Source organism: Neomonachus schauinslandi, chromosome 2, assembly GCF_002201575.2.
Source record: "Neomonachus schauinslandi chromosome 2, ASM220157v2, whole genome shotgun sequence".
Classification (NCBI taxonomy): Eukaryota; Metazoa; Chordata; class Mammalia; order Carnivora; family Phocidae; genus Neomonachus; species Neomonachus schauinslandi.
Window position 1 is genome coordinate 203,560,374 of NC_058404.1, and position 15,355 is coordinate 203,575,728.

A 15,355-nucleotide genomic window follows, 5' to 3' on the forward strand; every position below is an offset into this window, starting at 1 on the left:
AGTCTCTGGTCCCCGCCCCCCTCCCCTGGTGTCCATCCCTTGGCCGTGTGGTGAACCTTCTGCCGTGTCTTGGCCATCGGCTCCTGGAGAAGCTGGACCAGCAGCGGCCTTTGCCTTCCTCACAGCAACCACCCCAGAGCAGCACCTGGGAAGGACAGCAGTTAGCACATGGGGGGGGGGGCAGAGCGGGAGGTCCCCTGTCTCAGGCTGGCCCCAGGGGTGATGGAGGAACAGATGGTGGCTTGGACTCTGCCACTGGGGCGGCGGTCCTGGTCCTTCGTCCCCTCGGGGGTGCGTCCAAGGGTCCTTCAGGCCTGGGACCCCAGAGGGCTCCACTTTCCTGAGTGCGTGCAGGCCCAGGCTGTCCACTGCAAGGGGCTCCCCGTCCACCCCCAGACCACGCAGGAGCCCTTGAAGCAGTAGGGTGCGGACAGGGTAGAGGGACAAAGGGAAGAAAGCCTGGTTGTGGGGCTTTTGGTGGTGTGAGTGTTCCCATGGAGGCTGATTGCAAGCCACCGAGGGAAGTCACCGAACCTGACCCCTCTCTCCAGCTCGGCGCCCGCGCTGGGCGCACACCAGACTGCAGGGACCTCAAGCTCCCGCTGAGAAGGAACTGCCCCACAGCGAGGCCTACACCAGCAGTCCTGCAGGCACTGAGTTAGCCACCTGACCTTCCCAGCCCCTGGACCCAAGCACAGCCAGAAGGTCAAGACCCAGGAGGATTCAGCCAAGCCCTGCACCTCCTTCCCAGGTGAGCCAGTGGGCATCCCAGCAGGGCCCAAGGGGGCCTCCCTGTGCTCCGGGTGTCACTGGACAGGGGACCTGGGTCTGGCAGCCACCGGGCAGCCTCAGCCAGCAGGGCCGTGCTTCTGTCTGGCGCTTGCGTTCCTAAGAGGGGTTTCTCTAGCCTGGAGCGCCCCTGCAAGGGCCAGTTCTGTTGTTGGCTGGCCGAGTCCAGGCTGGATCAGGGTCACTGGCTGACTCCGCCCCGCCAAGCCTCCAGGGGACCCTGTGCAAACCCCGCCCCCCCGCCCCTGAGGATGCCAGAGGCCCTCTCAGCGCCCCTGCCAGCCCACATTTGTGGCTCATGCCTGTGCTTGCGCAGGCAGGCATCCCGTGTCTGGGGCTGAGCCTGGCTCAGGTCAGGGCTGGGAAGTACAGTGCGGAAGAAGGTTCTGTTACAGGGACCCACTGGGCTTGGTCCTCGGGGCAGGTCCGGTGGCTCCTTCGAGGGTGGAGGAGGCCTCTGGGGTGGTGCAGAGTGAACTTGGGGGGTGGGCAGGAGAACTTGGAGGGCCATTTGCGGAGCAAGAACATCTGGTCTGCAGCTCAGGGAGGTCCTCCGGTGGGGGTCGTATGACAGGTTCCAGGGAGGGACCATTGGTCAGAGAGTCAGGGGCCCAGAGCCCCCGGCTTGATGTCACCACCAAACCAGTGGACGTGACCAGATGTCCCTCAAGGCTTAGAGATGCCCCAGGGCATTCACCCAGCCTGGACATTTGTTTCGGGGCCCGCTGTCCTGGTGACTGCAGAGGAGACCCTGGTGGGACAGGCACAGGCATGCCCAGGCCCAGCCCCCTAGGCTCTGGAGCTGCAGTGAGGGGCACGAGGACCCCTCTGGAGGCCTGGGCTCCCAGAGGGAAGAGGCCTTCAGCTCCAGGAGCAAACTCATCCCTGCCCCAGCGTCCTCCATGCCTCCCGTCCCTCACCCAGGCTGCCGATGTCCCACGGTAGCCAGAGAGAGGCTGAATTCTACGTCCAAGCCCATGCAGGGTATTTCTATGTTGGAGCACAGAGGGGCTGCTCTAGGGAAGCTGCCCGTGGTAGGATGCGGGGGGCGCCTCACAGCCCCTGCTGACCCCTCTGTGCCTTCCCTTGGCCCCTGCACTGCCCCCTTCCCTGAGCATCTCTGAAAGGCATGCCTCCCTGTTCTGATACCCTGCAGGTGACTCAGAGACCCCACCAGCTCTGCCCACGCCCCCCCGCCCCCGCCACCCCAGGGCTGTGTTGGCAGTGACCGGAGCCTGTGAAGAGGAAGGCGCTGGTCAACGGCGAGATTAGCATGGAGCCGGGGAGTGAGGTGACCTTGGGCTGAGGGAGAGGCCCTGCGAAGGAAGGCGGACAGCGCCCGGGGTCTGGGGTCTGGGGTCTGAGGCCTGTAGGGCAGGATCCATCACTGTGCTCTGAGCCCAGCTCCTCGGCCAGCTCCTCAGGAAAGTGGGTCCATGGGGTTCCTGGTGGGGACCCAGGGGACCTCTTGTCTGTTGGGGATGGGGGCAGGGCCTCTGTGGAACCAGACGGTTGGGAAGAAAGTGCATTTCGTCACAAGACCCTGACCAGGCCTAGTGTGCCCCAGCACCCAGGATGGGACCCCGGGCTGGGTGGCACCTCCAGCTTCACTCCCAGATGCTGACCCCGTGGCCAGCTGGGCCCCAGAGGCGTTTCTTGCCCACAGTGGCGGGCGAAGGGGTCACGGCATCAGGCAGGCACACAAGGCCCCTGCACTCAGAGTCACGGTTCTAGCCCCCGCTCTGATGAAAGACAACCCTGGTCTCACTTTGCTTCTGCGTTTCCCGTGTTATACCTTCCAGGCGGCAATGAAATCCAGCGGGAAACCAGCAGTGCGCATGGCGCCAGCGATGGGGACTGAATCATTCAGCGTTAAATTATTAAGTTTGCGTTTGAAGTTTCTGGGCAAGCCCATGTGTGCCGAAAGTCCCTCCCAGCCCCTCCTGAGGGGCCTGCAGCCCCCTGCAAGACCCCACCCCAAAACTGAAGAGCAACACCAACAACGCCTGAAGGTGCTTCCAGGGCCCGCTCCGGGCTGGAGCAGGATGGTGCCCTGGGGTGCGGGAGCCACGGCCGGCCCTCCATGGGACAGATGGGAGTGGCAGGTGCCAGGCCTCCCTGGAGGGAGCAAAGGGGTCCCTGGGAGGGGCTTCCAGGGAGGGCTGGGGCAGGGTGGCTGGCTCCTCTCTTCCTTCATCTGGAGTGACTCGTGGAGGCTACAAAGGGGACTCTGGATGGCAGGGGGTCCAAACCCAGCATCCTATGGTCTTCGGCAAACCTTGCTTTGGATCAGGGGTTCTGGCTTTGAGGGGCCAGTCTGGAGGGTCATGCATTTCAAGAGCATGCAGAGGGCTGGGCTGGGAGCTGTATACCCGTGCTGCCGGCTGGCCAGGGTCCCACCGCCAGGCCTTGGCTGTGTCCAAACATGCATGTCCCAAATGCTAACCTCTTGGTGGGATACCCTTCCCATCATGCTGGCTCCCTGGAATCCACCCCCCGCCCAGGACCACCACCTCTGTGCCCTGACACCACCCTGGACTGCGCCCACATCCAGGGGCCTTCTGAACTCACTCCTCGATCTTCCTCAGCTATTTGGAAGTTTCCTGCTAAGCTCCCGCCTCTCTGGCTGGCTGCAGGTCTGGGGACGGTTCACCAGTACCCAGGTCCTCTGCTGGGCACTCACGGGGCCACCAATACTACCACGGGAGCAGACCAGGCAGGGGGGCAGTTCGCAGCCAGTTCACCTCACGTCCTCACCACTTGCCCAGAGCTGGCCCTTCTCGGGCTCCACAGCTGCCCAGCCTCCCTCTCCCGGAGCGGGGCACCAGTCACTCTGACCCCAGACTGTCTCTTTCCCCTGGGAGAGCCTGAGTCCTGGTTGGGCCACACACCCCCAGCTCAGGGCCTGGGCACCTGTGAAAACTGAGGAGGGTCACCGTGTGGGTGCGGTGAGTGTAGGAGGGGAATGACAGAGAGAGGGACAGGGAGGCACTGGGAGGGCCAGACAGCATCTGTGGTCTGACGTGAGGACCTCTGTACTCCTCTGTTCCATGAGCCTGCGCTGCCCTGACACGACATGGCAGGACCCTGCCCAACCTGGCTGCCCTAAGGTCAACAGGGTGTCTCCCTCAGGTGGCTCATGAGGGTACCTGGGGTCATTAGTTGTAGGGCCTGCTGTGGACTCTGCTGAGGTCACCTCTGGGGTCCTCCGTGGGTTGACACAGGAGATCAGCTGTGGCTCATCCTCCAGGTCCATCTGGTGGTAGGGCTGGAGGGAAGAGGTCCAGTGGGAAGTGACTTCTCTCTTTCCTGGACCAGACCTCTCCCTGCAGCATCCACACTCAGGTTCTGAGGACACTGGAAAGGCCCAGCCTGGGCAGATTCTGAGCTGGGGCTCAAGGCAGACCCTCAAGACCCTCACACACCTGGGAACAGCTGACCACAAAATGCCCGTCTCCAGACCTGCTTAAGGCCCAGAGCTATAAGCCACCTCTAGAGAAGGGTTGGGGGAGAGATGCGATGTGTGCTCCTCATATTCCTGGGGGGGCAGTCTGGGCAGGCCAGCTCCAGGGGCTCCCTGCAGCCCTGGCTTGAGTCTTATGTCCTGTCCCCAGGCTCCCCCTTTGGGCAGCACCCCCTCCCCTTTCACCTTCTGGCCCAGATCTGAGTGACAGGACCTGTCAGCAGGACAAAGTGAGAATGTTGAGGCCAGATTCCGGAGCCCTGGGATCCGGAGAGGCTGCATCATTGCGTGTCCTGAGCTGTAGGTCTTGCGACACGGGCCTCCTCCAGGGTCCCTAGGAACCTCGCTAACCAGAGCGGCCGCTGAGTGGACTGACCCGCACGCCCAGGAAGCAGGGCTGGCTTCCTCCGTACCCTCCCCTTGGGCCCCTACCAAGCCACTGCCAGGCACAGTAGGGCCTGGAGATGGTCAGCGAGGGGTAGGAGCTGGGAGCCGAAGCGCCCAACAGGCTGGGCCTGCAAGTCTTCCAGAGCGGAGTCTGAGCCTCTGCGGGCAGCTGAGGGGAGGGGCGGAGAGGAGTAGGGGGCGTGGTCTCCCCGGGGTGGGGTGAGGGGCAGAAGCAGCTCCGGGGTCGCCTCTTCCACCCCAGGTCCTGCAAGTCCTGACTCAGTCGGGAGGGGTCGGTGACAAGTTAATGCAGTGGCCACCAGGGTTGTCTGCCCACCAACCAGGAGATCAGCCCTGGGCCAGAAGCCCGAGCAACATTTCAGCCCCGCTGCTCTTTGAGACCCGGACTGCGGCCGAGCCGCAGCCCCTCCCCATAGTACCGCTCACAATACTCGCGTGCCCCGGCTGCAGGGTGGGGTCTCCCGACCCCCGGGAGGGGCGGCGGGACTGGAGGCTTAGCCTCCGACCTTGCGGCGACCCGGCTCTCCCCGCAGTGCGGCTTCTGCCGCCGGGGAAATCCTGGAGGCCCGGGGGAGGGGGCGGCCGCGGCGGAGGGCGGGGCTGCGGGGCCAGTCGGGGCGGAGCGGTCCTTGTCTGCAGTGACCTTCACGCGTCCCTGCCCCGCGAGGGGCCGCCCGCCCTGAGCCGCCGGCCGCCAGCCGCACTCGGCGCGCGTCTCCTCCCCCGCGCCAGCCGCGCTGGCCGTCCGAGGGGGCGGGGGTCTCCCGCCTCCGTCCCACTGAAATGAAACTTGGGGTGGCCTCCTCCCTCTCTCAGACGCTATCACACTGAAAAATAGGTCCGGGCCGGTCTGCGGTTCTCTCTCTCCCCCAGGGAGTGGGTGGGTTTTCAGAGTCTGGGGGCTCCCTTCTCCCGCCCTGGGATTCCGAGGGGCCCGAGAGCGGCGGGGTCGGGGTCGCGGGCAGCGCGCAGGGGCACTGGTCCGGGTCCGGTTCACTGTGGCTGAGGCGACAGGAACCCCTTCCCCTGCGCGCCCTGGCGAAGTGGAATGGGGAGGGGAGCCGCGGCCCCCAACCCCCAGGCCTCTCCCCTCCGGCCGGAAAAGAGAGAGCTTTTGCCACTGAGGGTTGCGCAAGTATGGGTCCCACCTGCGCTCACGAGGTGCCCCGCACGGGCGGGGGCGTGGGGTTGCGGGACCCTGTCTGCGAAGAGGGCCGGGGACCCCCGCCCGGGTCCACACCGAGAAGGTCGCATGGTGGTGGTGGGGTGGGGGCAGTATCTGAGATTCTAAGCTGCTGGGCGGGCGAGGGTCGCAGGCGCGGGCTCCTGGATCCCACCGAATCGGGCGAGGGGGCAGGGTTTGGGAGTAGAGAGGGGGGCGCGGCTCCGTCGCTCCCGCCCCCGCCCCCGCCCCCCGCCCCCTGCGGGCGCCCGCCTCGCCGCTGCGGCCCCGCCCTCGTCGTCACGCTCGGACGCGGGCGGGGGGCGGGGTGCGCCTCCATGTGACGCGCCCTCCTCGCCGTGCCCTTCAGCCGCCGCCGCAGTTCCCGGGGCGCCACATGGACCGGGCCAGCCCGAGCGCGCTCCGCCACTGACTGCCCAGGCGCCTGCCCGCCCGCACCCCGGCCCCGGGAAGGTAACCCACGCTCCCGCGCGCGCCCCACTCCAGGCCGCCCCCTGCCCAGCCTGCCCCTTCCCGGCCCCGGCTGGGCGCGCGCTCGGCCGGGGCGGGCGCTGTCCGCCCGCACGGTGCTGAAGCGGGCCCCGCGGTCCCGGCCCGCGCCCTCCCTCCTTCTTGCTCCCGCTTTGCGCGTCTCCCCTTCCCCTCCATGTCCTGTGTCTCTTTCTCTCTCTTGGCGCGCTCCCGCCTGAGGGCCGCTCAGCAGAGCCGGGCAACTCGCCCGCCCGCAAAGCCAAGGGGTGCGGCGGCAGCGGGAGCCCCGGCCCGCGCGGGGAGGCAATGGGAAGCCTGGGGGAGCTCCAGCAGCACCCCGAGCCTCTCTGTGGCTGGGCCCTGAGTTCCCCACCCCCTCAGGAGCCAGGGGAGAAGTTTGGAGGAGAATCTGCTTTGCGGCAAGGGCGCCCCTGCGCGCCAGCGCTTTGCGGGGAGGCGGGGGCACTCCCACCCAGCCAGCCCTCCCCAGGCCGCACAAACGCGGGTCTCCTTCGTCTGTAGAGGAAAACACCGTAAAACACTGGATCTCCAGAGCCCTGGGCTTCCCTGCCAGGAGAGACCCCACAAGTGGGGAGGGAGGGGACTTGCAGCTGCTTATCCTACAGGCAGCCCCTCCCCACCAGAGTTCAGCTGACCTGGACCCTGGAGCGCCCCACCGGTGCAGACGCAGGTGGGGGGGTGGGGTCTGACCTCCCATTTCCATTTCCCTGAAGGCTGGGTTCCCTGCAGTCTCTCCCGGATCTCTGCTGCGGGTGGGTCGCAGTGGGCCCTCGAATTTCCCCTGGGTGGAGCCTGGTCTACCTGTCCCTGAGACTCCCCTGTCAGAAGCCAAAGAGACCTCTCTGAAGGGGCATCCACTCTGGCCCCACCCCACCATAGCCCTTCCTGTCTCTTCAATGGATTCCCCCACCCCCTTGTGGCCCAGGGTCCACCAAGGAGGCAGAAGGGCCAGTCACCTCACACACCCCTTCGGTCTGCCCCAGCTTCACACAGCCCGGCTCCTTCTGAGCTGTGCTCTCCCGCCTCTGTCGCTGCAGTAGCCACCATAAGATGGACTCAGAAAACCAGGGGCCACGTGAGGCCACTTTGCAGGTCCAGCTGGGGTCTTGGAATCTACCTGCCCTGGTCAGGGTGTGGGGTGGAAACCCTCCTCCACTAAGACCCTCCCAGACCCTCTCCGGTGTCCCTGTCAGTGTCGGGGTCCAGCCATAGGGGTGGGGGAATCGACAAAGGATGCTCTCTCCAGACCACAGACCCATGCTCAGGGGTCGTCACGTAGGGATGAGCAAAAAGCCCTCCCCCAGGCCTAGCCAGGGTGACCTGTGACCACTTCCTCTCCCCCAGGCAGAGAACTCCCCACCACACTTGGATGTGTGTTCGGACCCTTGGAGGAGCCGCTGAGGAATCAAAGCCATCGTAATGGAGTTCGTGATGAAACAGGCCCTGGGAGGTAGGAAGTTGGGGGCGTGGGGGGCACAAGGCTGGCCTCATCCCCACAATGGCATGCAGACACATGGGGGCACGTTCAGCACGTGGTCACCCTCAGACTTCACAGATGCCTTCACTGCATGTCCCCGGAAACACACCTGCCCGCTCCCTCCCTCAGGACAGAGCCAGGGGGAAGGGGGGTAGGAACCAAAGCCAGTGCCTCCCAAATGGCCTTGGCCAGCATGGGGAGTGGGGGAGGGTGTACACGGTGTGCGTGGTCAGGGCAGAGCCCACCAGACAGTGCTGAGGCTGGGGTCCAGGGTGAAGCAGCAGCACCCTCGCTTTGGGGAGGCTAGTGGGGGGTGGGTTTCAGGGGCACCAAGGGCTAATCCTAACTGGCAGCGTCTGGTGGGCCCCACGGGGGTTCTGCTGTTGGTGAGCAGAGCCATGGGAAGCTGCAGCAGGCGGAGTAGGGGTGGGGGCCGGGGCTGGGTCTGTGGTGTCCAGCAAGGACCCCGTGGGTTTCATCCAGGGTGGGGGCAGCAGCGTGCACAGGGAGCCAGGGCTGGCTGAGCACAGGGACAAGGGAAAAGACGCCAAGACAGGCAGGGCAGCTGTGTGTGTGTCTCGGGGAGAGGGCCACCCTTCTAACCCTGCTGACTTATCTGAAGGGAATCTTGTGCCTATTTCGTCCAGAGGGGGTCATCACTGAGGCCAGAGACGCTGGCCTAGGAGGTGGGCAGGGCAATGGGCTGAAGTCCACACTGGGATAGGTGCGTCCTGGTACAGCCGTCTGGTCAGCCAAGGCCCAAGGGGCCCATCCCGTGTGCCCCAGCTCCCCTGGTTGCAACACCAGCTCCCCGGAGCTCCCTGGGATGGGAGCCTGTGGCCAGCTCCTGACTCTGCCATTCGGGACGTTTCCCTCTGGTGGCCTCCGTGGGCCACACCCTGACCTGGTACCGTGCACAGCCTGGCATGAGTCAGGTGATGCGTGACAAGGCCATCCTCATGGTGCTGCTGCAGGAGCAGGAGGAATCGGGACCTTGTTGCTAGAGCTGGGGAGCGGATGGGGGCTGTTGTGCTGGTAATGGAGGGCAGGATGGTGGGGCCAGTGCCACCAAACACAGGACAGGGGCCCTGTGGGTGGGCTTGTCTTTTGCAGAATGGCTGCATTTCTGCCACCACGAATGAAAAGACATTTGGGCCTGGCCTGGGGCCACTGTTCCTGGGATTCTGTGGTCAAGGATAGGCTGCAGGTTGGGTCTAATTATAATGATTACGTCACCAGGACATGATTCAGGGACAAGCATCCTGGCACCGGGAGCAATCCATGTTCCCACCCAGCCGGTCCCAGGCTGGTACAGATAATTAATTAGGTGGCTAATTCAGGCCCTGAGGTGGGTTTGTAAGAAACCTGAAATATCTGATTTGGCTGTCTACATGGCTGAAATTAGCTGGGTAATTGCCAGCCTGGATTCCCTTTGTTCCATGTCAGCCCAAAGTTTCTCCTGAGGCGGCAATGGGGTGGGCTGCACGGCGGGGGGGGGGGGGGCCTTGGAGCATCCTCTCAGCAGCCACCCACGGGGTGCGCCCACCAGGTGCTGCCCCCCACTACTTGTCATCCCCCCACTGCTGAGGTTGGGGGCTGCATCTGACCTCCAGGGCGAGACCTTGTGTTTTTTTCCTGTGCTTTCTCTCCCCCTGGATGGGCATCATTTTGGCCTCTTAGGATGAGTACGTACAGACAGAAGGACAGAGACAGACCCAAACCCAGACCCAGACCCAGAGGGATGGACCCGAGAAACAGGGAGCAGGTGTGGGTTGGAGAGAGGGTGCCCTGGACACACAAGACAGACGTGGGGAGGGGCAGGCCAGAGGGAGAGGGGCACTGGGGCACTGGCTGTCTGGGAATCTGTGGGGGATGGAGGATCGGAACAGAACAGCCAGGGGAAAAAGACAGGGGGCCCTGAGACCAAGATTGAGGAACCCAAGGAGGGTGCCTGGGTGGCTCAGATGGTTAAGCGTCTGCCTTCGGCTCAGGTCATGATCCCAGGGTCCTGGGATCGAGGCCTGCATTGGGTTCCCTGCTCCTTGGGAGCCTGCTTCTCCCTCTGCCTCTCTCTCTCTCTGTCTCTCATGAATAAATAAATAAAATCTTTAAAAAAAAAAAAAAAGATTGAGGGACCCAAGGAAATGGGACAAGAGACAGAAATGCAGGGTGCATGGTGGAGAGAGACACTGAGACAGACACAGAGACAGAGAGACAGATGTATCAGACACAAACTGAGAAATAGAGTCAGGGCTAAAAACACAGAGACCATGTACCTGTGCAGCAGGAGGGAGGAAAGACACAGGGCCTGGAGGGAGCCTCATGGGGGCAGGCCTCGCTCGGCCCTGCTGGGGACAGGACTCGACGTAGCCTAGTAAGTTGTGGCCAGCTCACTGGGCTGCTGGGTTGTCCTGACCATGTGCCTCATGGAAGGCCTTTGCTGGGGACAGAAGCTTCAAGGTGACAGCCTGGAGAGTCCCATGTCAGGTAGACCAACAGGGCGTCCACAGTCCCCCACCCCGCCACCCCGAAGCGCATGTCTGGTCCAGTCTGGGGCTCAGGGTATGATGAACTGAGTGGCAGCCTGAAATTCAGGGGCTGCCAGTCCAGAAGGAGCTCAGATGCAGTTCAGCGGCCCCAGGCCTCTCCTATAAGCCTCTGTCGATGGCTGACGCTGCCCAGTCCCTGCGGCCCAACCCCCGTGGAACCCAAGCCTGGCCAGAGGGCTTTTGGCTCCGCCCCTACAGCGCAGTGTGACCCTTGCTGAAGGCGGTCTCCTCCACGGGCTCTGGGGACCACGAGGCCGCCTGGGAGCACCTGCTACTGGAAGAAAGGGAAGGTTGAGGGGGGTGGCTAGGCGTTGCTGTGGTGACAAGGGGCTGCCCTGGGCAGTGAGGGAGGACGGGGCCCAGCAGGCCAGGAGGGGGCCTGGCAGGTGGGAGTGGGACTGTCAGCGCCGCTGCGGGTGAGCAGCGGGACTCACGCCCCAGCAAGGCCACGAGCACTGACTGGTGGCCTCCCAGACGCCCAGAGCCCCGGAGAGCACGTAGGCAGCCACGGACCACAAAGGAGGGGACAAATGGCTCCCGGGGCTCCTTTCCTTGTGATGGCAGGATCTGCCCACACACTCCAGTCCCTGGGCCCCTGGGCATGGGAGGGCTTTGCATGGTGGCAGTCTCTCTCTTGAGATGCAGCCTGGGAGGGACCGGGGGGAGCCCATGGGGGCATCTGCTCTTAGGGCCTGAATTCTTCCTGGGATGACTAGGGGGCACCTTTGGTTCCTTCAAAGGCAGACGTGATCCCCCTGGACACTGTTCTGCTGCCGAGGCCAGGGAGCTGTGGGTGCCATGGGCACACAGGGTTGGCTGAGGAGAATTCTCCTGGGGCCAAATTGTTGAGAAAAGTGTCCAGCTGTTGACAAATTTGTTCTCACTGAGAGAATATCGTGGAGGCCTTTATGTTCTTGGGCCACCCCAAGATTGACCCCAGATTTAATGCTCAGTCCCTCGAAGAAGAGAACGCTTGCGAAGTCTGTGGGAGCAGCTCGAGTGGTGGCCTGGAGACTGCGACAAGGTGGCCTTGAATGGGGGCCACGTGCTTGGGCCACTGGACACAGATCTGGGGCTCAGAGTCTTCAAGGGTGCAGTTTGAAGAAAAAACAGTTTTCTCCCAAGGCCAGGAAGTGGCAAGCGGCCCTGGGGCTGTATTCACACCGTGGACAAGAGCAAAGGCAATTGTCAGGTTACTGTGGTTGGGTGGTTGGTGTAGACTCTCATCAGGCTAAATCAGCTGCAGCGTGGCTATTCTGGCCCTAACAACTGGTTCATGGCTGGCTGTCCTGTTGATCTGCCTTGGTGTGACATATTCCATGTCCAAAGCATGCTCAGGTCCTCGGGGATGGTGTGGGGGCAGGGGAGGGCTTCACGGAGGAGGGGGCATCTGAGGTGGGATTCAAGGATGGGCAGATGACCCTGGGACACAGCACGTGCAAAGGCCCAAGGGCTGCAGGGCGGGGCCAGGTGTAGAAGGCAGCAGGAGATGGGAAGGAGGACATTACAGGACAACCGTGACCACGCCCACGGGGGGTCTTCTCACTGAGCACACTCCAGTGGCTCACTGACACGTGGTCACTGTGTCCTGTGTCCTGTGGCGAGTTGGCCTGGGGCCATCCTGGGGGGAGGGTGTCCTCTCTTGGGGAGTCAGGCGTCAGGGCCTGTGCCTGGTGCACGGGGAGGATGCAGGAATGAACAGCCACCCTCCTGAGGCGAGCATGTCTGAGTGGGGACAGAAGCCCCGCCGAGCCAGACTGCACGTGTATGGGAGGAAGATGGATCACTGTCACCCAGACCTCCGCGGACAGAAGAAAAGCATTTCATGGACATGTACCCCAGGGAGAGCCTCTGGGGGCTGCTGTGGTCGGGGGGCCTCTGCACCCTGTGGGGGGTAGGTTGTGTGCTCTTTGCTGGGGGCTCTTGGGGGTCAGTCCCCAGATGTGTCGAGACTGCCAGGGTCAGACCCTGGAGAAGGGAGGGCAGTACCCCCCGCGTCGCTCACACAAGTTGGGGTGGGGCTGGGGTTGGAGCTGAGTCTCCCTCTGGGAGCCGGGAGCCCTGGGCAGAGAAGCGCCTCCCTCAGTGCTGGTGCCTTCCTCCACCTCCACAGGTGTGTTGAAGGGGGCCTCCTTCCCTGTCTGGCACCTGCTTCTGTAAAGCATCCTGAGCCCCCCTCTCCCACTGCTGGGTCTCTGACTCCCAACTGAGTCCTGCGTGTACCTGTAGCTGCTTTGGGGACGTAGCATCAGGGATCCTGAGGTCTTTGCATATCAGAGGTGGCTCTTTCCCAGACTCTCCTTGCCTTGGCCTCTAGGACCTCAGGTCAGAGCTGTAGAGAGAGCCTGAGATACCAGGTGGTCCTGTCTGGACCCCCCAGTGTCCACTCACGGGACTGTACACTGAGGGTGAGGCCAGGCCTCCCCATCCTGTCCCTAACCCGGGTCCCGAGGGTAGGGCAGGTCTCACTGGCCCCCCTACCCTATCTGTCTGTTTTGGAGTGAGCTCTGTTTATTGGGGGCCTCCCATGGACCTGGGGCTGCCCAGCTGGGACACTACCAGGTGAAGCCAGGTTCTCTGGGGGGATGGTGGAGCCACGGGCTGAGCTGGGCTGCAGAAGGGGCAGATTGGGAGGGGAAGCACCAGAATTCTGCACTGGGGAAGATGCTTTTGACTCAAATCAGAGAGACAGAGAGGGGCTTGAACCAAGGTTTGTTTCCCTCACATGAAGAGGAGTCAGGAGGTGGCTCAGCTGCTCTGTGGTACCATCTGGGACCCAGCTTTAGCTCTTGTTGCGCCCCGTCACCCCATGAGCTTCCCGGGCTTTCATGCTTAGCCTGCTTCTTACAGTGGCAGAGTGGTTGGTGCTGCTCCAGCATCACATGGACAGGGCAGGCAGAAGGGGAGGGCCCAAGGGACAGCCCCCTGTTCTGGTTTATGGGATCCCACTGGAGATTTTCATTTGTGTGTCATGGAAGGTGAGGCCAAAGTGGGCACATCACCCTGCGAACAAGGTGGGCGATATTGGGCAGCTCATAGTACGGGGCTCGCATCAACTTGGGAAATCTCGATTTTCAGATGCAAGACCCCAGACCATGAGCCCTCCAAGGGCCGGGTACCTCCTCCTTCCCCTGCTCACCCTTGAGAGCTGGACTTCTCCACAGGCAGCCAGCAAAAAGTCAGTGATAAAGCACCAACATTTGTTCAGAATGGGCACCAGCTCACTTCCCTGGGCTCAGGAGAGACACCACGTATCCAACATTTCTCGGAGGCTGGAAAGACACATCAGAGAAACTGCCTTTTCTCCCTAAAACAATGAGGACAGGTCTTCCCTCAAGAGACGATACTCCTAGTTGATTAAGCTACAGATCAGTTATAAAGTCTTAGCCCCAGTGTGGGAATAAAATGGATATATTGCACTTCAACCGATAAAGTCATTTGTTTTTTTCCTTGTTGGTTGGCAAGAAATTCTGGTTGGGATTAAAGCATTCATTTTAATAGCTCCTCTGTGGCGGGGCTCACAGTGATCTTGCACTAACATCAGGGACTGCTCGGTTGGCTCGGGAACATTGCACATTTACTGCTGGGGCGTTAAACTAGCAGAATGAGCATCAAGTCCAGGCAGACCCTAATGCCAACAAATTTCAGAGACTCTGGCATGGTAAACCCAAGCCCAGGTCTTAATGGATCAGGCAGGGGGTGCACCCTGGCTGGGCAAGGGGGGAGCATTGAGACTCCTGCTGTTGGTCGGGGGCTGCCCAGAGCACCCTGGTTCTGTCTAGGGGGAGGTGGAGGCTTTGGCTGGTTGCTGCGTGGTCCTTCCTCCTGACCTGCCTGGCCTTGGGCTTTGTATGAATCTCTCGTTTTAGGTTTTTTAAAATTTTTTTAATTTTAATTTTTTTAAGATTTTATTTATTTGAGAAAGAGAGAGAGAGAGAGCACGAGAGCGGGAAGGGTCAGAGGGAGAAGCAGGCTCCCCGCGGAGCAGGGAGCCCGATGTGGGACTCGATCCTGAGACCCCAGGATCATGACCTGAGCCGAAGGCAGACGCTTAACCGATGAGCCACCCAGGTGTCCTTTCTTTTCTTTTTTTTTTTAAGAACATTTCCTTCTTCTTTTTTAAGATTTTATTTATTTGAGAGAGAGCTGGGGGAGGAGCAGACTCCCCGCTGAGTGCAGAACCTGATGCGGGACTCAGTCCCACAACCCATGAGATCATGACCTGAGCCAAAACCAAGAGTCGAATGCTTAATGAACTGAGCCACCTGGGCGCCCCCAAATCTCTCTTTTCTAGGGTTGCTCTCACTTTTCTCATCTCCCAGGCAGGGGAGAACATGGTTTCTCTTCCCTTGCAGGGGTCAGTCAGGAGCTCTGACTTTCTTTTCTTTTTTTTTTTTTTTAAAGAGTTATTTATTTGACAGAGAGAGACAGCTAGAGAGGGAACACAAGCAGGGGGAGTGGGAGAGGGAGAAGCAGGCTTCTTGCCGAGCAGGGAGCCCGATGTGGGACTAGATCCCAGGACCCTGGGATCATGACCTGAGCCGAAGGCAGACGCTTAACGACTGAGCCACCCAGGCGCCCCTGGCTTCCTTTTCTTAGGGGCAGCCTGGCAGGGCTGGGGGAGAGTCCCTGTTCCACCCGGTAGGTCCCCTTTGGTCCCATGGGCTTGACTGTGAACTGTGGCATCCAAGCTGCTCAGGGCCCAGCAGAGTGGCTGGGGTGCTGGGTTCTGAGTGCTGCATGCTGGGTGCTGACAGTGCTGGATGCCATGTATTGAGTGCCAGGTGCTAAATGCTCTGTGCTGAGTTCTGATGATGTTGGGTTCTGTGTGCTAGGTGCTGAGGGTGCTGAGTACTGGGTTCTGGGTGTTGAGTGTGGTTCTGAGTGCTGGGTGCTGAGGGTACTGGGTGTTGGGTTCTGTGTGCTGGGTCTGGGTGCTGCGGATGCTGCGTGCCTGGGTCTGAGTGCTGCATGCTGGGTGTTGGGGGTACTAT

General features: G+C 61.9%; 2 protein-coding genes across 7 annotated transcripts in view; both read left to right on the plus strand.

Moving 5' to 3' along the window:
- The window catches only part of GAK (cyclin G associated kinase), a 364,833-nt gene that overhangs the window by 60,771 nt on the left and 288,707 nt on the right, over positions 1–15,355 (plus strand). The window lies entirely within an intron of this gene.
- CPLX1 (complexin 1) overlaps positions 7,755–15,355 on the plus strand; it is a 32,900-nt gene continuing 25,299 nt past the window's right edge. The window contains exon 1 of the mRNA XM_021677690.1: positions 7,755–7,785. Within this exon, the coding sequence (XP_021533365.1) occupies positions 7,755–7,785 (31 nt within the window). The remainder of the gene's footprint in view (positions 7,786–15,355) is intronic.